The sequence below is a fragment of the Bos grunniens genome, chromosome 11, assembly GCF_055505025.1.
Source record: "Bos grunniens cultivar Pamir isolate PY7600 chromosome 11, Bosgru_T2T1.0, whole genome shotgun sequence".
In the NCBI taxonomy this organism is placed as follows: domain Eukaryota; kingdom Metazoa; phylum Chordata; class Mammalia; order Artiodactyla; family Bovidae; genus Bos; species Bos grunniens.
Window position 1 is genome coordinate 3638234 of NC_141175.1, and position 18519 is coordinate 3656752.

At 60.0% G+C, this 18519-nt stretch overlaps 1 protein-coding gene and 1 long non-coding RNA gene across 8 annotated transcripts; one reads left to right on the forward strand and one right to left on the reverse strand.

Annotated features, from left to right (window-relative positions):
• Positions 1 to 651: 651 nt before the first annotated feature.
• DIPK1B (divergent protein kinase domain 1B) lies at positions 652 to 9003 on the reverse strand. Of its 3 annotated transcripts, none has more exons than XM_086324268.1 (6): positions 8816 to 9003; positions 5037 to 5171; positions 3571 to 3763; positions 2599 to 2706; positions 2330 to 2506; positions 652 to 1811 (listed from the first exon to the last, which is right to left on the reverse strand). In XM_086324268.1, the coding sequence occupies exons 2-6, from the start codon at positions 5141 to 5143 to the stop codon at positions 999 to 1001; spliced, it is 1398 nt and encodes a 465-aa protein (XP_086180394.1). In that variant the 5' UTR covers positions 5144 to 5171; positions 8816 to 9003; the 3' UTR covers positions 652 to 998. The 3 variants fall into 3 exon arrangements, with proteins under 3 accessions (XP_086180394.1, XP_086180393.1, XP_086180395.1); XM_086324267.1 differs by having other exon boundaries at positions 3571 to 3766; XM_086324269.1 differs by lacking the exon at positions 3571 to 3763.
• A 239-nt stretch (positions 9004 to 9242) lies between these two features.
• On the forward strand, positions 9243 to 17117 carry LOC147362315 (uncharacterized). 5 transcript variants are annotated; one of them, XR_015136101.1, is made up of 5 exons: positions 9243 to 9355; positions 9646 to 9922; positions 10237 to 10513; positions 10622 to 11126; positions 16648 to 17117. It is a non-coding gene; the product is annotated as an uncharacterized LOC147362315 (long non-coding RNA). The 5 variants fall into 5 exon arrangements; XR_015136102.1 differs by lacking the exons at positions 9243 to 9355; positions 10237 to 10513 and having other exon boundaries at positions 9771 to 9922; positions 10695 to 11126; XR_015136100.1 differs by lacking the exons at positions 9243 to 9355; positions 9646 to 9922 and having other exon boundaries at positions 10127 to 10513.
• Positions 17118 to 18519: the final 1402 nt, after the last annotated feature.

Genomic DNA, 18519 nt, shown 5'->3' on the forward strand with positions numbered 1-18519 from the left:
ATGTGGGTCCAGGGGTGGCGTGGGCCCGTGGCTGCCCCTTCCCCGTTCCCTGCAGTGACTCCAGGCTGAGTAGGGTGAGGGCACTCAGGAAAAGCGGAAAAGCTGGCTTGAGAGAACTGAGATGATCGCATCCCTCCCAGCACTTCATGGCAAGTAGGGAAACAATGACACTATTTTCTTGGGCTCCAAAATCGCTGGGGACAGGGATGGTAGCCATGAAATTAAAGACGCTCCTTGGAAGAAAAGCTGTGACAAACTTAGTGTATTAGAAAGCAAAGACATCACTTTGCTGACAAAGGTCCATATAATGAAAGCTATGGTTTTTCCAGCAGTCCTGTGTGGATGTGAGTTGGACCATAAAGGCTGAGCTTTCAAGCCAGTCAATCGTAAACAGAGAGCAACCCTGAATATTCGTTGGAAGGACTGAAGCTTCGGCCACTTGATTCTAAGAGCCAACTTGTGAGAAAAGGCCCTGATGTTGGGGAAGATTGAAGGCGGGAGGAGAAGGGGACGACAGAGGCTGAGATGGATGGCTTCACCGACATGAGTCTGAGCAAACTCAGGGAGATGGTGAAGGACAGGGAAGCCTGGCGTGCTGCACGCGGTCCACGAGGCTGCAGAGTTGAACACGACTTAGTGACTGAACAGTAATTCACAGAAAAGCTTTATTTACACATAGTTCTCCAAAGTAACAAAACCTTGGCCTGGGCAGGTCCCAGGGCCAGCCCTTGGTGCTTGGGCTCTGAGTCCTTCCCTCTTTCCTGCCAGCTCCACTGTCCTGTCGGGAGCCCAGAAAACCCGGGGCGGGGTGGGGAGGTGGTGGTGGTGGTGCAGGGGCAGGAACCGCGTGGCCGCCGCGCTCTGGTGGCAGAGGGCCTCGTGCTGTGGGAGGCGGGGAGAGGCCCGGGGGCAGGCGTGGCTGGTAGGCCCGAGCCTGCCGAGCCAGCGTCCCCGCCCGCCCGCCGGCCTGGACAGGGCGGGGCAGGGGCCCGCGGCCCTCAGGTGTACTTGGTGTTGGAGATCTCCTTCCAGAGCAGGGTCTTGAGGTGGCTGAGCACCAGCGAGTGGTGGGCCTCCACCTGGCTGGCCAGCCCGCTCAGCGTGGTGCAGGTGCGCAGCTGCCTGCCCAGCTCGGCGCGCAGGCCGGCAGGGGCACCGGGCAGCAGGTAGTCCCGCAGCAGCTCGCACACCTTGGCCAGGTTGGGCTGCACCAGGTCGCCCTTGCACTGGCGCAGGAGCGTGTCGCAGGGCGCCCGGCAGTCGCGCCCGTAGGTGCAGTCCGCACTGCGCTCACAGTGGCGGCCCCGCAGGAAGCGGCGCACGGCGGCCTCGGGCGCCACCTGCTGTAGGTCGGCCATCCTGAAGTCGTACTTGGCCGTGTAACCCACGTTGGCCAGCGTGGTCTCGCACATGTAGAAGGTCCCGTAGGCGCCGTGGAAGAGCTCCTCCACAAACTCCAGCAAGCCGATGGCGATCTTGGCGCGCCAGGGCCAGGCGGGCCCCAGCCACTGCTGCAGGGCCCCGTGCAGCGCGGGCGGCAGCAGCGGCCGCAGCAGGGCCGGGAGGGCAGCCACGGGCCCCGAGCTGCGCGGGACGCCCTCCGTGACGTAGAGGTCCCCGCAGTGGCCCAGGAGGGGCGCGGCGTGCCCCCTCCCCTGCAGGGACAGCAGCAGCAGGAACTCGTTGCGCTGCAGCAGCGCCCACAGCGACCTGGCCTCTGCCAGTGACACCCTGCTGTCCTTGTTGAAGTCGGCCATGAGCAGGACCTGGCCGACCAGCGCGGGCAGTGAGGGAAGGTCTCCCAGATTAGCCTGAGGTTCGGGACCAGGAGAGAGGGGAGGCGGGACATGGGCGCGCTGCTGCAGGCTTGGCACCCGACGCCACGCATCGGCCCGATGGGGGAGCCCGGCCTCCAGCCCCCAGGATGAAGCAGGCAGCAAGGCGCTGGGGAGGCCCCTCACCACTCCTGGAAAGCCCACCTGCGTCTCTCTCCCCAGCGCTCAGGGAGCCTGGGGACTTCCTGCACGGAGGTGGGAGTGCTGCGAAGGTCGCTCACCCTCATCTGCCCCATCCACCCCCGAGTCCCACCTCCTCCCTGGCCTCCTCCCCACGGATGCCCTCCCCCTGCCCCCTGCCCTCTGGCCCCAGGCGCGATCTCATGCCTGTGGGTGCTCCCTGAGCCTCGTGCCTGTGGGGTCTGCTTGGAACCGGCGGGCTAGCCAGATATCCCCTGGCCCGTGTGGCCCCCCCATCCAGCTTGCTGCCTGCCCTGTGCACACATCCTTGGGCGTGAACTTGACACGCCAAGCCCCCAGGAGGGCCAGCTGACCTTGAGAAAGCTGAGGGTCATCTCCCGGAACTCCTTAATCGAGGTGCCCCGAGTGGGCTTGTCAAACAGCACCAGTTCCCGCCGGGGGGCCACGTCGGCCCCGGCCTTCCAGCTCAGGCTCTCCTCCAGGCCACACTTGATGGTCACCTCCTTGCCCTGCCAGAGCCCGCTGTACACCTGCAGAAGCACAGGGACCCGCTGTGTACATGGCCCCCTCAGGGCGCACCGCGGGCGGCAGGGCCCCAGGGGCTGAGCCCGGCCAGGCCTACCTGTTGGCCTGGCACGGAGGAGAGGCAGGTCCTCCACTCCACCTGCTGCAGGTTGCACAGGTCCTGGCAGATGGAGCCTGAGATGATGCCCTTGCGGTACTGGTCACACTGAGGAGAGCAGGGAGACGCAGCAAGTGGCCTGGGGAAGCGAGGGCTCCATCTGCCTGCCCACCAGCGCCTCATTAGCCAGACGCACGGGGAGAGGCTTGCAGCGCTAATCAGGTCAAGCTCTGCAGGAGCCGCTGCCCCCACCGGGCCCTTCCTGGCTCCAGACAGGGCCTTGCAGCCCCGAGTCCTGGGGGTGTGGGCTGAGCCGAGCTGGAAGATGAGGCCCTTCCCAGGGCGGTCCCTAGGTGGGGGGCGGGGGGATTTGTGGCGTCTGGAGCAAGCGTGGGGTGAACTCCTGGATGTGCATCACTGCTGCCATGGTGCCCCGGCCCTTGGTGGAGCAGGCCTGCAGGAAGGGAGCGTGCCAGGGCGGGGAGGCAGGGCCTCCTGAACGCCGAGGCCCTGGACTCACCTACGGGACCGGGGAGGAGGCTTCTGTGCTGCGGCTTCAGAGCCCGACAGCCGTTCATCAGGACAGAAAAGGGGAGCCCGTCCACTGCAGCGGTCCGCTCTGACCCCTTCAGGTTCCCCCGGAGCCACAAGGCCCTTCGTGGGGGGGGGTCTGCCAGTGCGGGCGGTCAGGCTGGGCCAGGGTTGGCGCCTGCAGGCCACGCTGCCCACCAGGGTGGGGAGGGGCTTCCACCGAAGCTGAGGTGGGCAGTGTGGCCGTCAGCCTCAGGCGGGGCAAGACCCCTCCCCTCCCAGCCTGTCTCCTGTCTACAAACCGGGCTGACGTGGGGAGCCGGCTGAGCACCCTGGAGTCCATGGGTACCTGGTCTGTGACCCCGGTCCTGCCTTCCCCCCAACACACACACCCTGGGTGCCCTTGGACAAGCTGTGGAATCTCTTGGAGACGGCTGATACCCCCGTGAGGTGGCCAGGTCTTCTCGGGAAAGGAGGGGGTATCCCCGCGGCCCAGCAGCCGGGGAGACCGCTCTGGTGCTGGTGGGAAGGCCAGGGCGCTCTGGGAAGACGGAAGCTGCAGATCCTCTGGTTGGGGGGGCACGTTCCTTGTCTGCTCCCCCAGGGCCCCTCAGTCCTCTGCATGTTGGGGGCGCTGCTGCGGGCACACAGAAGTGCTCAGAAAACACCCACCAGCTCTGAGCAGCTGCTCACTGCATCCCACTGGCCAGACCCCGTGTCCTCCCAGGCCTCACTGCCCCAAGAGACCCCTCCACCCACCCGGGCAGCCCAGGACCTCGCCTGGTGCAAGAGGTCCCCAAGCAGTACCCCTCACCGCCCCTGCCCAGAGGCCAGGCTCCCTCTACACGCACACCTGCCCCTGCACGTCTCCAGCCCGCCAGGCTGGGGGCAGAGCCATGTGTCTGGCGCCCAGCTCAGGTCTGACCCCTGGAGGGCCCCAGCGAGCATTTCTGGAAGAAACAAGGCCCCCCCCAGCTGGGTGCTGCACCCTCATGCCCGTGTTGGCCTGCCCCCAGCCAACGATCTACGATCGACGGGCCCCTCGCAAGTCCTGTCACGTGGGCTCTGGACCCCTCCACGACCACCTCCGGACTGTCCCAAGTTTGGCCCCCACGGGACCCTGGGCAGAACAAGCCTGCTGAGCCCTTCCACAGTGCCACACAGCCCCCCAGGAAGAGCGCCCCTCACCCTGCAGAGGAGCAGAGACTCCAGGCCCCCATCAGGAGACAGGTTCAAGGCCAGGCGTCTCCCACTGCCCCCACTTCAGGACCCGAGGAGCTCCACTGGGGCAGGTCCCCCCAGGGCATGGATGCCTCAGACCCCGTTAGCCCGCTGAGGGCTCCCCACTGCCCGGGGAGGCTGGCGGAATCAGCGTCTGAGGGTTACCAGGGCCTCTTCGGCTGGCGTCACCTCCCCCTCCACCAGTCACAGGGCATCCTTCAGCAGGAGCCGTGAGCCAGTGGAGCAGTGCTCATGGGCACACATGCACTCCCGTGGACAAGCACACACAGGTTCACAAGCGCCCTCACACACACGTGCACAGCTTTGCTCTACCAGCCATAGTGGTGACTCAGCGCGTCTCCACCCCCAGGCCCCGAAGACCGCGCCCTGCAGCCTCCTTGGCTGGACCCCTGGCACCCCCGGACACGTCTACAGCTGGCCCTGTCTACCCATCTGTCTGTCTGTCCACCCCCAGCCACCCGCTTGTGCCCCACAGGGCGCCCCTTCCTCCAGGGCTCCCCCCCGCAACCCCCACCCCGCCACGGCCTGCAGGGACAGCCCCACAGGACGCAGCCGGACCCTCCTAGAATCCACTGGGCGGGCCTCAAGCCCCGTTTCTAGGCTGCCCACAGCAGGAGCGCTGGCTGGGGGCGGCCGGAGCCCAGACGGCCCCGGGCGACACTTACGATGACCACTCTGCAGACATGGCCGCGGCAGAGCTCCGCGTAGGACGAATAGTGCACGTAGGCCAGCCAGCTGCCTGCGAGGACGCCCAGCCAAACCAGGAAGACATACTTGACCCTCAGGCCTGGGAGCCGGCCCTGCGGGGGAGGGGGCATGAAGAAGCACAGCGTTCTAGGTGCATAGACCCCGCCTCCTAGACCCCAGCCCCGCCTCCTAGGCCCCAACCCCGCCTCCTAGACCCCAGCTCCCCAAGCCCCGCCTCCTAGACCCCAGCCCCGCCTCCTAGACCCCAGTCCCCACAAGCCTGGCCTCCTAGACCCCAGCCTCCCCAAGCCCCGCCTCCTAGACCGCAGCTCCCCAAGCCCCGCCTCCTAGACCCCAGCCCCAAGCCCCGCCTCCTAGACCCCAGCCCCGCCTCCTAGACCCCAGCACCCCCCCAAGCCCCGCCCCAGTCAGTGTCTCCCTCCCACTCTGCGCGCACCCACTCCTGGTGCCAGGCAGGGGCCTGGTGTCTCCCAGACCTTGAAATCTCACAGGCAGGGAAAAATAATTCCCGAATGAGGAGGATTTAGGGTAGACAACTCTTTATTTTGCTGAATAAAGAGATTTGGAACAATTTTTTCCTCCTGTCCTGCCCTCATTTCATAATGACATGTAACCTCTGTACAAGGTCAGGCTGGAGAGGCGCTCCCCGACCCTGGGCCCCTCACCCTGGCCCAGCACCCTGCACACGGTTCCTCCCACTGGGGAAGACTTCAGGCTGGACCAGGGCCGGCAGGGAGCACAGGGCTCGGAGGCGCGGCCACCCTGTGAGCTTTTACGGGACCCAGCCTCGCACACGCCCCATCACAGCCGCCAAAGTGTAGACAACCCGCAGACCCACTGACAAAGGAGCGGGCAAGTCAGATACAGCCCATCCACAGGAGAGAACGGTGTTCAGCCATGAAAAGGCAAAGAACTCCGACCCAGGCTACGGCATGGATGACCCAGCAGGACATCATGTCCAGTGAAATGAGCCAGACACAAGACAGATCCTGTGTGACTCCACCCATCCAACAACCTAGAGGACTCAGACCCACAGACACAAGCAGGGTGGGGACAACGGGGAGCGGTGGGGAGAAAAGGGGGGCCTGCCCAGGATGGCGAGCGAGGGTTTGAAGGGGACAGAGCTTGAGTGCTTGAGTTTGGAAAGATGAAACGAGTTCTAGAGACGGCTGGTGGTGGTGGCTCAACGACGGGGATGTGTTTAATGCCCTTGAACGGTGCACTTAAAAAATGGTTAAGATGCTAAATTCACGCGATGTGCAATTTACCATGATAGAGAAGACATAACTAAGATATTCAGCTCCTGGCCCCGCTGCCAGAGGCTCCGTCCCAGGAGCGTGGGGTGGGCCAGGAACTGTTTCTCTGGAGGGCTCGGTCCCTCGGCCAGGTCTCCCCGGCTGACGAATGGAATCACAGGGTTGGGGGAACCCAGAGCCCTGTAGGAACTGGGGGGCACTGTCTCCCATCCAGCCCCCAAGCCGCGACTGCAGGAGCATCAACTTCCTTCCCCACCCCCGTCCTGGCAAATCACGGCCTCGATGGCTGCTGCCCAGCGGCGGTCAGCTGATGGGCCAGGGCTACCAGGCGCTGCCCCGTGCAAGAGCTCAGACACCCTGACCGGGGCAGCTGAGCCCCAGAGAAGAGGGCCCAGGAGAGCAAGGGGGCTTCAGACCAGCCTGCCCTGGAGCAGGGCCTCTACCAGCACTGGTCACACATCCCGCCACCCGTGGTTCAGTGGGGCGGCTCCAGTCCTGGTCAGCCCTGGGTTTCTCATCACCTGGAGGCTGGGGCCCAGAAATGGGGCCGGCGGCTCTGCCCTGAGGACGGGGCAAGGCCTCCAGGCTCAGCTCAGGCAGCTGTTTTTACGGTTCCTCCAGGAGAGGCAGGGTCCTCCCCTCCTGCTTCTCTGGCCGACTCCCTCGGCCAGCCACCCCAGAAGGCGCTGCAGCAGGCACGGCTCGGAGCCGCGGAGGCCCGAGGTGGCCCTGGCCAGTCGCAGGGCTGGGTCGAGGCCCACTGGCCCTGCCACCACATCTGTTTCCGCAAGTTTTGTTCAAAGGGAAAAACAGGAAAGCAGACCAGTGGGTGGGGGGCCGGGAGCCAGGGGCGCGGCTGGGGCAGGACGAGGTCAGAGGACTTCCAACCACGGGTGACCACGAGGCGGGCAGGGCCTCTGGGAGCCCGTGCTGGGGGTCCTGGGGGAACAGGCGGGAGGGAAGCAGGCTGTCGCCTGCACTGGCCCCAGGGGCTGACCTGGGCCAGACCCAGGTTCGCGGCCTGACCGCAGGGCCCACCTCGGACACGGCCCATGCTCCCGCCAGAGCCCCTCCAGCTCCGGCCTTCCTGTGGCGGCCTGCTCCATGGACACCGTCCCCAGTGCCGAGCTCTGAGCGACCCCCAGGTCCTGATTGCAGGCAGGCACTTCCTCCGAGGGGAGTCCCGGCCCCTACCCCCTGCCCTGCCCTGCCCCTGTGGCATCCTGACGCCCACAGGTGAGCATGCCCCCAGGACAGGGGAAAGCTCACTCAGTGCGCCCTGGCCGGCGGCTCCCCGCATCCCCCAGCTTGCCCGGCTCCTAGTGGAGCATTTGGGGGGGTCACTCGGGGGACAAAGAATGATGACCGGCAGCCTCGGGGCCAGGGGCCCAATTACACCGTGGCCTCCACCCCTCACCTCCAACGCAGGAGTGTGTTTCACACGTGGTAAACTGAGGCTCAGGGTGTCTCCTCTCATTAAGGTGGGGGTGTCTGGGAACCAACCCAAGCCATCGGGAACCCATCACCTCTCCTGTCCAGGCTCATCTGCCGTTCCCGGGCTGAGCTCAAAGGCCTGACACCCCCAGTCCGAGACCCGCCACACTGGCCTCCTCGGTCAAGGCCTTTCCCTCAGGATGGGGCCGCTGCACCCCCACCTCCCAGCGTGGGGGAGGCCACAGACCCTCAGCTCCCACCCCACCCAGAGCTGGGTGGAGACCACGACCCTCCCAAGACCCCTGGATGGCAGGAGGGCTTCTGGCGCAGACCCCTGTGGGCATTACCTGGCTCCCACCCTTCTCCCCAGAGGGGACCCCAAGGAGGTGCGGGCGGGTCTGACTAGTGTTGTCTCCTGCCCAGGGCCTGGGGTCGTGAAGGTGGCAGGTTGGCCTGAATAATTTGACGCTCGCATTCAGCCTGGCTCAGACCACCCCAAGCAGCCATGACAGGGATCGCGGTAGCCCGCCCTCAAAGCAGCCTGGGCCTCCCCTGCAGACAGCAGGGTCCCGAGAGGGACGGGGATCTGTCCAAGGTCACTGTGGGGTCAGGGCACATTCTTCATGTCGGGCTGGCTGAGGGATGACCCAGGGGGAGGGTATGCCCTTCTTAGGGTGCTTCTACGGGTCCCAAGTTTTCCATCACAGAAACACAAACCTGGTCTCCTAAGTAGAGGAAAGCGGGCGGACCTGGTGTGGCTTCGCGGCCTGCGGGAGCAGCTCCGGCCCGCGGCGGAGCGGGGGCCTTCTGCAGCCCCAGAGGCACTGGGGCCAGCCCCGCAGCATCCGCTCACTCGATCGGCAACCTCCACCCCGGGCCCTGCCTGTCCCCGGCCCCCCAGGGACCACGTACCCGGGCCCTCAGCGACCTTGAGTCCGGAATCCGCCCAGGGTCCCCGGGCTGGATGCCGCGCGACCCCGCCGCGGCCCGGGACCCAGGGCGGGAGGAGTAGGGGCGGGAGCCGGCCCGGCCGGGGGCGCGCCTACCTGCAGGCCCTTGGAGAAGGGGCAGAAGAGCACCAGGTGCGCCAGGCGCCGCAGCCGCCGCATGGTGGGCGCGGGCCGTGCGCGGGCCCGGCTCGCCTCCGCTCGGCCTCAGCCCCGCGGGCCGGCGCGCCCGCATCTGCCGCCGCGCCTCCTCCACGCCCCGCGTCCGCGCCAGAGCGCTCGCCTCTGACGGCCCGGCGGGGGCGCGGGGAGGGGGCGCGGCGGGGACGCGCGGCGGGGGGAGGCGGGGAGCCAAGGCGCGCGAGGGCGCGTGGCCGCGAGGCGGGCGGCGCGGGGTCGCGCGGCGGGGAGGGAAGGAGGGCCGGGGGAGGCGCCCGCGGCCCCGCCTTCGCCCCGCGGCCCCCACGCCGCGCCCCGGCGGGAAGGGGGAGGGCGCCGAGGCCCCGCCCTCCCGCGCCCCCGGCCCGCCCCGTGCCGCAGACTAGCCCCTGCGTGCAAGCCCCGGTCGCCCGCGCGGCCGCCACGGGAGGGGACTGCACGGCGGGGGCCGTCGCGCGGCCCTCGGAGGAGGAGAGGCGGGTAATGGAGCCGGGCAGCCTGCGGAGGTTCCCCGGGGCGGGGGCGGACGCGCGGGGCGCGGGAGGCGCCGGGGCCCGGGACGAGTCATGGGGGGCCCTAGTGGGGTCCTGCGCCGATCACAGGGCCTGGAGGGGCAGTGGGTACTGCGGCAGCATTGGCCTCTTTCTCCCGCTTTTTAAAGAGAGTAAAGCGCACTCTCGCACCGTGCAGCTCTGCCGGTGTTTGCACAGACAGCCCGTGGGCACCACCGCTTGCAGGCCGCAGAGCAGTTCGGCCCCGCTTTCTTCCAGGCTCCCCCGCCCCGGGCCCCGCTCCGGCTGGTCCCCTGCACGACACAAAAATGCAACAAAGCGGCCGCAGACCCCAGGTCTGGCCTCTGTCCCTGGGCAGAGGCCTGGACGCTCAGCACCCCTCTTTGCCAGCGCGGGCACCAGGCACCAACTCGATCAGCCAGTCAGTCACCTCCTGAAGGCCCTCGGAGTTGGTCCTGGCTTGGGACATCAGGAGCAGAGCCGCCGTCAAGTCAGAACTCGAGGTTCTGTAGGAAGGACATTCCTTTTCCCTGAGGTGATACAGGCTGGGGATGCCGTGGGAGGTCTAGGCACCCTTTACATTCCCTGCGTGTGGGAGTTCTGGTCACTCCACTTTCCCATGGGCACTTGGTATCAACCCTTTAAAAATTCTAGCCATTCCATGGGGAGCCTGGAAGTGCAGTTTCTTTGTGGTTATTCGCATTTCCCCAAAGGCTATTGATGTTGGCTACTTCTTACATACTTAGTTGCTGCCTGTATATATTCTTTGGCAAAGCATCTATGCAAACTTTTTGCCCAACTTTTTTTTTTTTTGGTATTGTTTGTTTCTTTGTTGAGTTTTTTCTCTAGTTGCAGCCAGCGGGGCGACTCTTCATGGCCCGGCACAGGATTCTCATCACAGCAGCTTCTCCTGTTGAAGAACACAGACTCTAGGTGCACAGGCTTTGGTAGTTGTGGCTCGAGGGTTCGAGCACAGGCTCAGAAGTTGTGGCTCACAGTCTGAGTTGCCCCGCGGCATGTGGAATCTTCCCGGACCAGGGGTCGAACCAGTGTCCCCTGCATTGACAGGCATACTGCCATCCACTGAGCCACCAGGGAAGTCCTGCACTTGCTTAATTTGGATGAGGTCCAGTTTGTCCATTTTTTCCTTTTATTCGTCTGTGCCTGTCAAATCTAAGAAGTCTTTGCCTAACTCAACCCAGGGTCACAAAGATTTCCTTCTGTTTTCTTCTAGGAGTCACATAGTGTTAGGTTTCACGTGTGGGTCAGTGATTCACTTGAGCTCATTTTGGTACCCGGCTTCCCAGGTGGCGCTAGTGGTAAAGACTCTGCCTGCCAGAGTAGGAGATGCAAGAGATGTGGGTTTGATCCCCAGGTCAGGATGATCCCGGGAGGAGAGCACGGCAACCCACTCCAGTATTCTTGCCTGGAGGATTCCGTGGACAGAGGAGCCTGGTGGGCTGCAGTCCATAAAGTCGCACAGAGTTGGGCACGACTCAGTACATGGATCAAGGCAGTGTTCTGGCTTGGGGTTTGGGGGTTTCTACACGTGGACATCCAATTGTTCTCACACTTTTGTTGAAAAGATGAGCCCTGGGATGGTTTTGTAGCAGACTGTCACTGCGGAGACACCACCCTGCAAGCAGCCTTCCCAGCTCCAGGACAGTGGTTTCCAGCAATCTCCAGAGGGCAGATTTCCTGCAATTCTGCCAGCACCACAGTGACTTCTCTGCTGTCCCGTAAGTCGCAGCTGGGCTCTCCCGGCAAGATCTCAGCCTGGGAGTGGGGGCTCAGCCCAACATGGTACTTTGCTCTCTTTCTTTTTTTGGCTGTGCTGTGTGGCTTGCAGGATCTTAGTTCCCCAACCAGGGATCGAATCTGGGTCTTCAGCAGTAAAAGCATGGCATGCTAACCAGTGGACCACCAGGGAATTCCCTGCAGGTTACTTCTGTCTGCTCTTCACTTCCATCTGCCTTTGCAGTCAGTAATTCTTGAAGCAAAACTTTCCCTGTTCAGATTGCCATGTGGCTTTTGTCTCCTAATAGGGACCCAGTTGACACAGGTCTGGTGCAAATGTTGTTCATTGTTCAGTTGCTAAGTCGTGTCCCACTCTGCAACCCCGTGGACTACAGCACGCCAGGCTCCTCTGTCCTCCACTGTCTTCCCGGAGCTTGCTCAAATTTATGTTCATTGAGTCAGTGATTCTATCCAGCCATCTCATCCTCTGCTGCCCTTCTCCTCCTGCCCTCAGTCTTTCCCAGCATCAGGGTCTTTTCCAGTGAGTCAGTTCTTTGCATCAGGTGGCCAAAGTATTGGAGCTTCAGCTTCAGCATCAGTCGTTCCAATGAATATTCAGAGTTGATTTCCTTTAGTGTTGACAAAAGTGTTTGATCTCCTTTCCGTCCAAGGGACCCTCAAGAGTGCAAAAGAGACATGGGCATTTTTATTTACTTATTTTTGGCCGCCTCACACAGCTTGCAGGATTTCAGTTGCCCAGCTCAGGGATTGAACCCAGGCCTTCAGCAGTGAAAGTGCTGAGTCCTAACCACTGAACAACCAGGGAATTCCCAACAGGGGCACTTCTACAAAACTTATGGAGACCCACTCTGCTCCGCAATTTGGACCATGTGGTCTACCCTCAGATACCGGATGTCTTCAACCAAATGGTAGTGATACTTGGATTGAAGACTGGGATGGGCTCCTAGGAGCATCCAGATGGCGGGACCAGAATTAAGTTTTCATCACCTTGATCCCCTTCTGGACCATCCAGGCTGGCTAAAGGGTCCTCTTAGAAGAAGAGAAGGGTATCTGCTCAGGAGGGCCTGTTTAGGGTTAGAATTGGGGTCAGATCCTAGTTATCCCCAAAGAATCTATAGAGCCCCACCCCACCTTTCATTCTGGTCATTGCCATGGTGACCAATGACAGGCGTACCTCTTTGGGGACAGTCATATTTAGTGCTGAGCTACCTGACTAAGGCAGGAGGGCCAGGAGGGGCCAGCAGGGGGGGACAGAGGTAGAGTCAGAAGTCTTCTAAGTGAACTTTTGAGAAGGCCATTCCAGTGCTTTGTGACCCTCTGGACTGTAGCCCGCCAGGCTCCTCTATTCATGGGGATTCTCTGGGCAAGAACACTGGAGTGGGTCGCCATGCCCTCCTCCAGGGGATCTTCCCCACCCAGGGACTGAACTCGGGTCTCCTGCACTGCAGGCAGATTCTTTACCACTGAGCCACCAGGGGAGCCCAAGAGGGACCATTTCAGGCTGCAAATGGAACTGAACACACAACACCGCTCAGAGCCAGGAGCCACCGGGGCAGCTCCTCCGTGAGTCCTCTCATAGCCTTCAGAGACCCTAGTTCCAAATAGGCCACACTCTGAAGGTCTGGGTGACCATGAACCTAGAGGGGTAACACCATCCACCCCAACACACAGACCACACAGCGACATCATCGCCAACAGCCAGGGGCAGTGATGACAGCACGCACGTCATCAAGGGGCCCGAAACAGAGATGGCTCGATCAAGAGAGGTGTGCGTTTCTCTTTTGTGCAGCGTGCAGCCAAGCCTCTGGGGGCTAATAGGAGACCCCACCTTCTCAGGGACTTGCTCAAGACCTGGTTTCTGTCTTGTAGCCCAGAATGGCTGCTCCAGCTCCAAGCATCACCTCCACACTCCAGCAAGGAGGAAGAGCAAAGGGGACATGAAGAGCATGTGCTCAGTCACTCAGTGTGTCCGACTCTTTGCAACCCCGTGGACTGTGGCCCGCCAGGCTCCTCTGTCCATGGGCTTCTCCAGGCCAGAATACCGGAGTGGGTTGCCATGCGCTTCTCCAGGGGATCTTCTCAACTCAGGGATCAAACCCAGGTCTCCCACATTGCAGGTGGGTCCTTTACCATCTAAGCCACCAGGGAAGCCCATGAAGAGCATACCTTCCCTTTAAAGATGGGATCTAGAAAAGCATATTTCTCCTGCTCATATTCGGCTTCCCTGGTAGCTCAGCTGGTAAAGAATCCGCCTGCAATGCAGGAGACCCTGGTTCAATTCCTGGGTCAGGCAGATCCCCTGGAGAAGGGAAAGGCTACCCACTCCAGTATTCTGGCCTGGAGAATTCCATAAACCGTATAGTCCATGGGGTCACAGAGAGTCAGAGGTGACTGAGCGACTCTCACTTTCACTTTCCGCTCATATCCCATTGGCCAAAGGCTAGTCACACGACCTTTCTTGCTGCAAAGAATGTTGGGAAACGTAGTTTTTCAGGGTAGCTGCCGCATATTCCACTCATCTCCATGTTTTTCTGGAACCCCTCAGTCTTGGGCACAAGTATGTCATGGGGAAAACAGAGAAATGGAGTCTTGAGTCCTTCGAGACATAGATCATCCCACTGCCCCAGGTCCTGATGACCTAGGACTGAGGTCAGCATTTCTCTCCAGGTGGATATTCTGAAAGGTGTGGATGCCTTTAGGCCCAGGCCAGGCCTGGGGAAGGTGATGTCTGACCCAATGGATGGGGAAGAGACAGGGGGAGGGAGAAGACGGACTCCGGGCAGAGGGACGGAACCTGCGGAGGCCCAAGGCAGCAGGCGGTGAGCGGACACGGAGCCTGCTTTTGCACAAGTGTTGCCCCATTCAGGTGAAGCTGCAGTGGGGCTGTGAGCCTCTCGTCCTCTCTCTGCACTTATGCTTTGTTGTCTTGACGAGTCAGGCATCTTGGGGTTGGTCCTGGGGGGCCTCGATTCGATGTGCGTTACTCTTTTCTCTCACGCACTGCATCTCCACCACGTGCTTGTCATCTGATCTTGATTTCATGTTTGCTTGACCTTAACGCTGGGCTGGAGGAAGCACAAGCTAGAATCAAGATTGCCGGGAGAAATATCAGTAACCTCAGATGTGCAGATGACACCACCCTTCTGGCAGAAGTAAAGAGGAACTAAAGAGCCTCTTGATGAAAGTGAAAGAGGAGAGTGAAAAAGCTGGCTTAAAGCTCAACATTCAGAAAACGAAGATCATGGCATCTGGTCCCATCACTTCATGGGAAATAGACGGGGAAACAGTGGAAATAGTGGCTGACTTTATTTTTTGGGCTCCAAAATCACTGCAGATGGTGACTGCGGCCATGATATTAAAACACACTTGTTCCTTGGAAGAAAAGTTATGACCAACCTAGGCAGCATATTAAAAAGCAGAGACATTACTTTGCCAACAGAGGTCCGTCTAGTCAAAGCTATGGTTTTTCCAGTAGTCATGTATGAATGTGAGAGTTGGACTGTGAAGAAAGCTGAGTGCTGAAGAATTGATGCTTTTGAACTGTGGTGTTGGAGAAGACCCTTGAGAGTCCCTTGGACTGCAAGGAGATCCAACCAGTCCATTCTGAAGGAGATCAGTCCTGAATATTCATTGGAAGGACTGATGCTGAAGCTGAAACTCCAGTACTTTGGTCACCTCATGTGAAGAGTTGACTCATTGGAAAAGACCCTGATGCTGGGAAAAATTGAAGGCAGGAGGAGAAGGAAGGGGACGACAGAGGATGAGATGGCTGGATGGCATCACTGACTCAATGGACATAAGTTTGAATAAACTCCAGGAGTTGGTGATGGACAGGGAGGCCTGGCGTGCTGTGGACATGACTGAGCGACTGAACTGAACTAAACCTATGGGAATCCTGTGGATCTCACTCTAGGCTGCTGGAAGGGACTGTGCCTGTGCAGACAGGGGCCCCACAGAGCTGGAGGCACAGGACTCGGGGCACAACAGCAGGCGTCTTCGAGGTCTTGGAGACTTCAGCTTCTTGAGTCCCAGGACCCAATTTTGGGGGGGGGGGCAGGGGGAGGCTCCCTTGCGTGTCTAGTGCACTGCCTGCAGTGAGCCAAATAGTGGCCCCAAAAGAGATGTGTTCACATTCTCTCCCCTGGACCCTGTGGATGGGACCTTACTCAGAAAAAGGGTCCTTGCAACGTAATTAAGATCTCGAGAAGAGGAGACCAGCTTGGGTTTTCTTGGGGTGGAGGTGGAGGACGAATCCAGTGGCAGTGTCCTCATGGGAGACGTGCAGAGAGGACAGAGGGAAATGGGGGAGGAGGTGGGGCAGAGAGGGGGCCATGCTGTCCGCGCCAAGGGAGCTGGCAGCAGGAAGGACCCTACCCTGGAGCCTGTGGGGAGTGGCCCTCCACACCAGGATTTTGGACTTCTGGACTGCAGAACGTGCAGACTAAATTTCTGTGATTTTAAAGTCACCCTTTGTGGTAATTTGTTCCAGGGGGTGCTTTCAAGAAAGAGAAAGTTCTGCACCTGGAATGTGGCTTGCAGCAGGGACCTTGGAGAGGTGCAGCTGGTGGGGATGGTCCCAGGCATCTTCTGGCTCCCAGCCTGTAGTTTGGAGGGATCTTATTTTCCAGATGCTGAGGGAGGCTTTTTTTTTTTTTTTCCTTATGTTCATTGGCCATTTCTCCTTTGTGGTTTATTAATTGCATATCATACTCTTTTAAAAGTATCTATTTTTATTTATGCTTGGCTGCACCGGGTCTTGGAGGTGGCATGCAGAATCTTCCGTTGTGGCACGTGGGATCTAATTCCCCAACCAGGGATTGAACCCAGGCCCCCTGCCTCGGGAGCTCAGAGGCTTAGGCACTGGGCCACCAGGGACATGCCTGAGGGATTCTTTTCAGAATGCCTTTTGGACGCCTTCTTGCTCTTCTTCCCAGGATATTCTGTCTATGAATTCTTTTTTAAAAAAGCATTTTTATAATTCTTTTCCATGCACCTAGTTGCAAAAGCATCTTGAATCCGTGATCTGCTGCCGCGTAACAGAGCACCCCACGCCCAGCAGCTCAGAGCAGGGAACGCTTTGGTGGGTCAGGAATCCGGAGCCACTCAGCCACATGTTCATTTCTGGTCCAGGGTCTCTGCAAAGCCAGGCTCTTGGTCCTTTGAAGGCTTAAGCGGGGGTGGTGCTGCCGGGGTGGTGCTGGCTGGAGGTCAGTTCCCGGCCAGGCCGACCTCTGCTTGAGTGTGCTCACAGCGTGGTGGCCTGCAATCTGAGTGCCAGGTCGGGGCAGAGGTCCCTGGAAGTCACACAGCAGCATTCCCCCTGTGCCGGGAGTGAGGGTCTGGGGGCCCCCTGGGAGCCTGCACCACTTATCCCTGAGGATGAGTCAGATCTTCACAGGGAGGCTATGAGGGGATTAAACCACAGCAGGAGACGCTGAGGTTAGATCCAGTGCAGAACTTTTCTTAGTGTGACCCCAACCAATGTGTTGTATTTCCCAGCAGGTTCTCACAGAAGCCCTAAGACAGGAGACTGTTCCTCCACGCTGTATAGCCAGCCAGCCTGGGTCGTGAAGATGAGCACCCTCTCAAAGCCACATGCTGCTGTGATGGGGCCAGGCCGGGCAGCATAGTAACTATCTGCATGAATTATTTCACGACAGGAGGTCCTTGTAGGAACCCTAAACTAACTAGCCACCACCAGCCAGAAGAGTTCAGGAAAGGTCAAAAGGAGATGCCACGTGTCCCACCACCTCCCAGAATCCTTCTCACTGGAATCCATCTGGGCTGAACAATGCGTGTACCGCTAGGAAGGACCCTGGATCAGAAAGATTGCCAGAGACAACCCAGAAACTAATCCTATCATCAGTAAACCCGAGCCTTTGAGCCACGTGTCAGAGCAGTCCACCTGGGTCCCCTCACCCTCCTGCTCTCTGCCTGGGCGCCCCTTCCCAATAAAGGAGCATGTGTGAGCATGTGTGTCTCCTCGGACAATTCATTTCCCAGTGTCAGACAAGAGCTCACTCTCGGGCCCTGGAAGCGGTCCCCCTTCCTGCAACAAATGGCAATCCAGCAGATGTGTTCGGGGGGACTGGAAGAAGAATGGACAGGGGTGAGCGTCAGCTGAGGACAGTCTGCGGCCAGGAGGCGGGGAGGGAAACAGGCAGGGGCTAACCTCCCTGGGACTGTGGCTCCCACATTCTCACAGTTAGTACTGCCCAGGACCTGCCCCTTCGCCATCAGAGGCCCCCTGGAGTGGGGATGGCAGGTCTCCTCCCCAGCTACCCAGGTGGGGGCTCCATGCTGAGTTACCGTGGAAAGCAGGTGGTTAAAAACCTTTGCCCCAGAAATGTCACCTGCTGGAACCTGTCCTGAGTTAATCATTCAGGAAGGAGGTGAAGACCTAGCTGGTCACTCACCCAGCCTTGTTCAGAGAGAGTTCAGGACATCCCCATGCCCTCCGAGAGGTGACTGGTCACATAAACAAATGAAGGTCCGTTCAGGCGACAGTCCTGTGCAAACCTTAAGACAACACCACAGCCCCAGGCCCCGAACGCTGGATGCTTCTCAAGAGAGACACATTCTCCAGGGCCCGGGGGTCTGCCCGACCCCTACAGGGAAGCCATAGCCTGCGTCCACACCCTCAAGACGGCCAAGATTTGGGAGGAAATCAGTATTTCCAACGCCAAAAGGAAGCTTATCTTTATTGATGTTTGCATGTGTGCGTGTCTGACTCTTGACGATGCGATAGCCCTCCAGGCTCCTCTGTCCGTGGGATTCTCCAGGCAAGAATGCTGGTGTGGGTTGCCATGCCCTCCTCCAGGGGATCTTCCCAACCCAGGGATTGAACTTGCATCTCTATGTCTCCTGCATTGGCAGGCGGGTTCTTTCCACTAGCACCACCTGGGCAGCCTACGGATGTTTGGATAAGTTCATTTACCTGTCATCCAAGTGAAAACACAACGCTTAGTAAAACTTCACTTAGGACTTGTGGACCCCTGAGAATACAGCGGAGGACTCCAGATCTCCCGAGAAAACCAGTGACCAAGCGTAGGGGGAGTGTGGCCCCAGTTGTGTGAACTACCCACAGGTATGCAGACATACACTGATGGGTGTATATGCAACAATAAAAAAAATCCTAAAATCTGGAAAGCCATGCCACAGTGATAACATCGGTTGGATGTTGAGGTCACAGGTGACTTTTATTCATTCTTACCCACCTGTATCTTTTCTTACTGAGGTGAAATTCATATGCTGTAAATTTGTTTTAAATTGTACAGTTGAGCGGCATTTAGTACATTCACAGTGTTGGGCAATCAACAAGTCTATCTGATTCCAGAACGTTTCCATCCCCCCGAAAAGAAACCCAAGTACCCC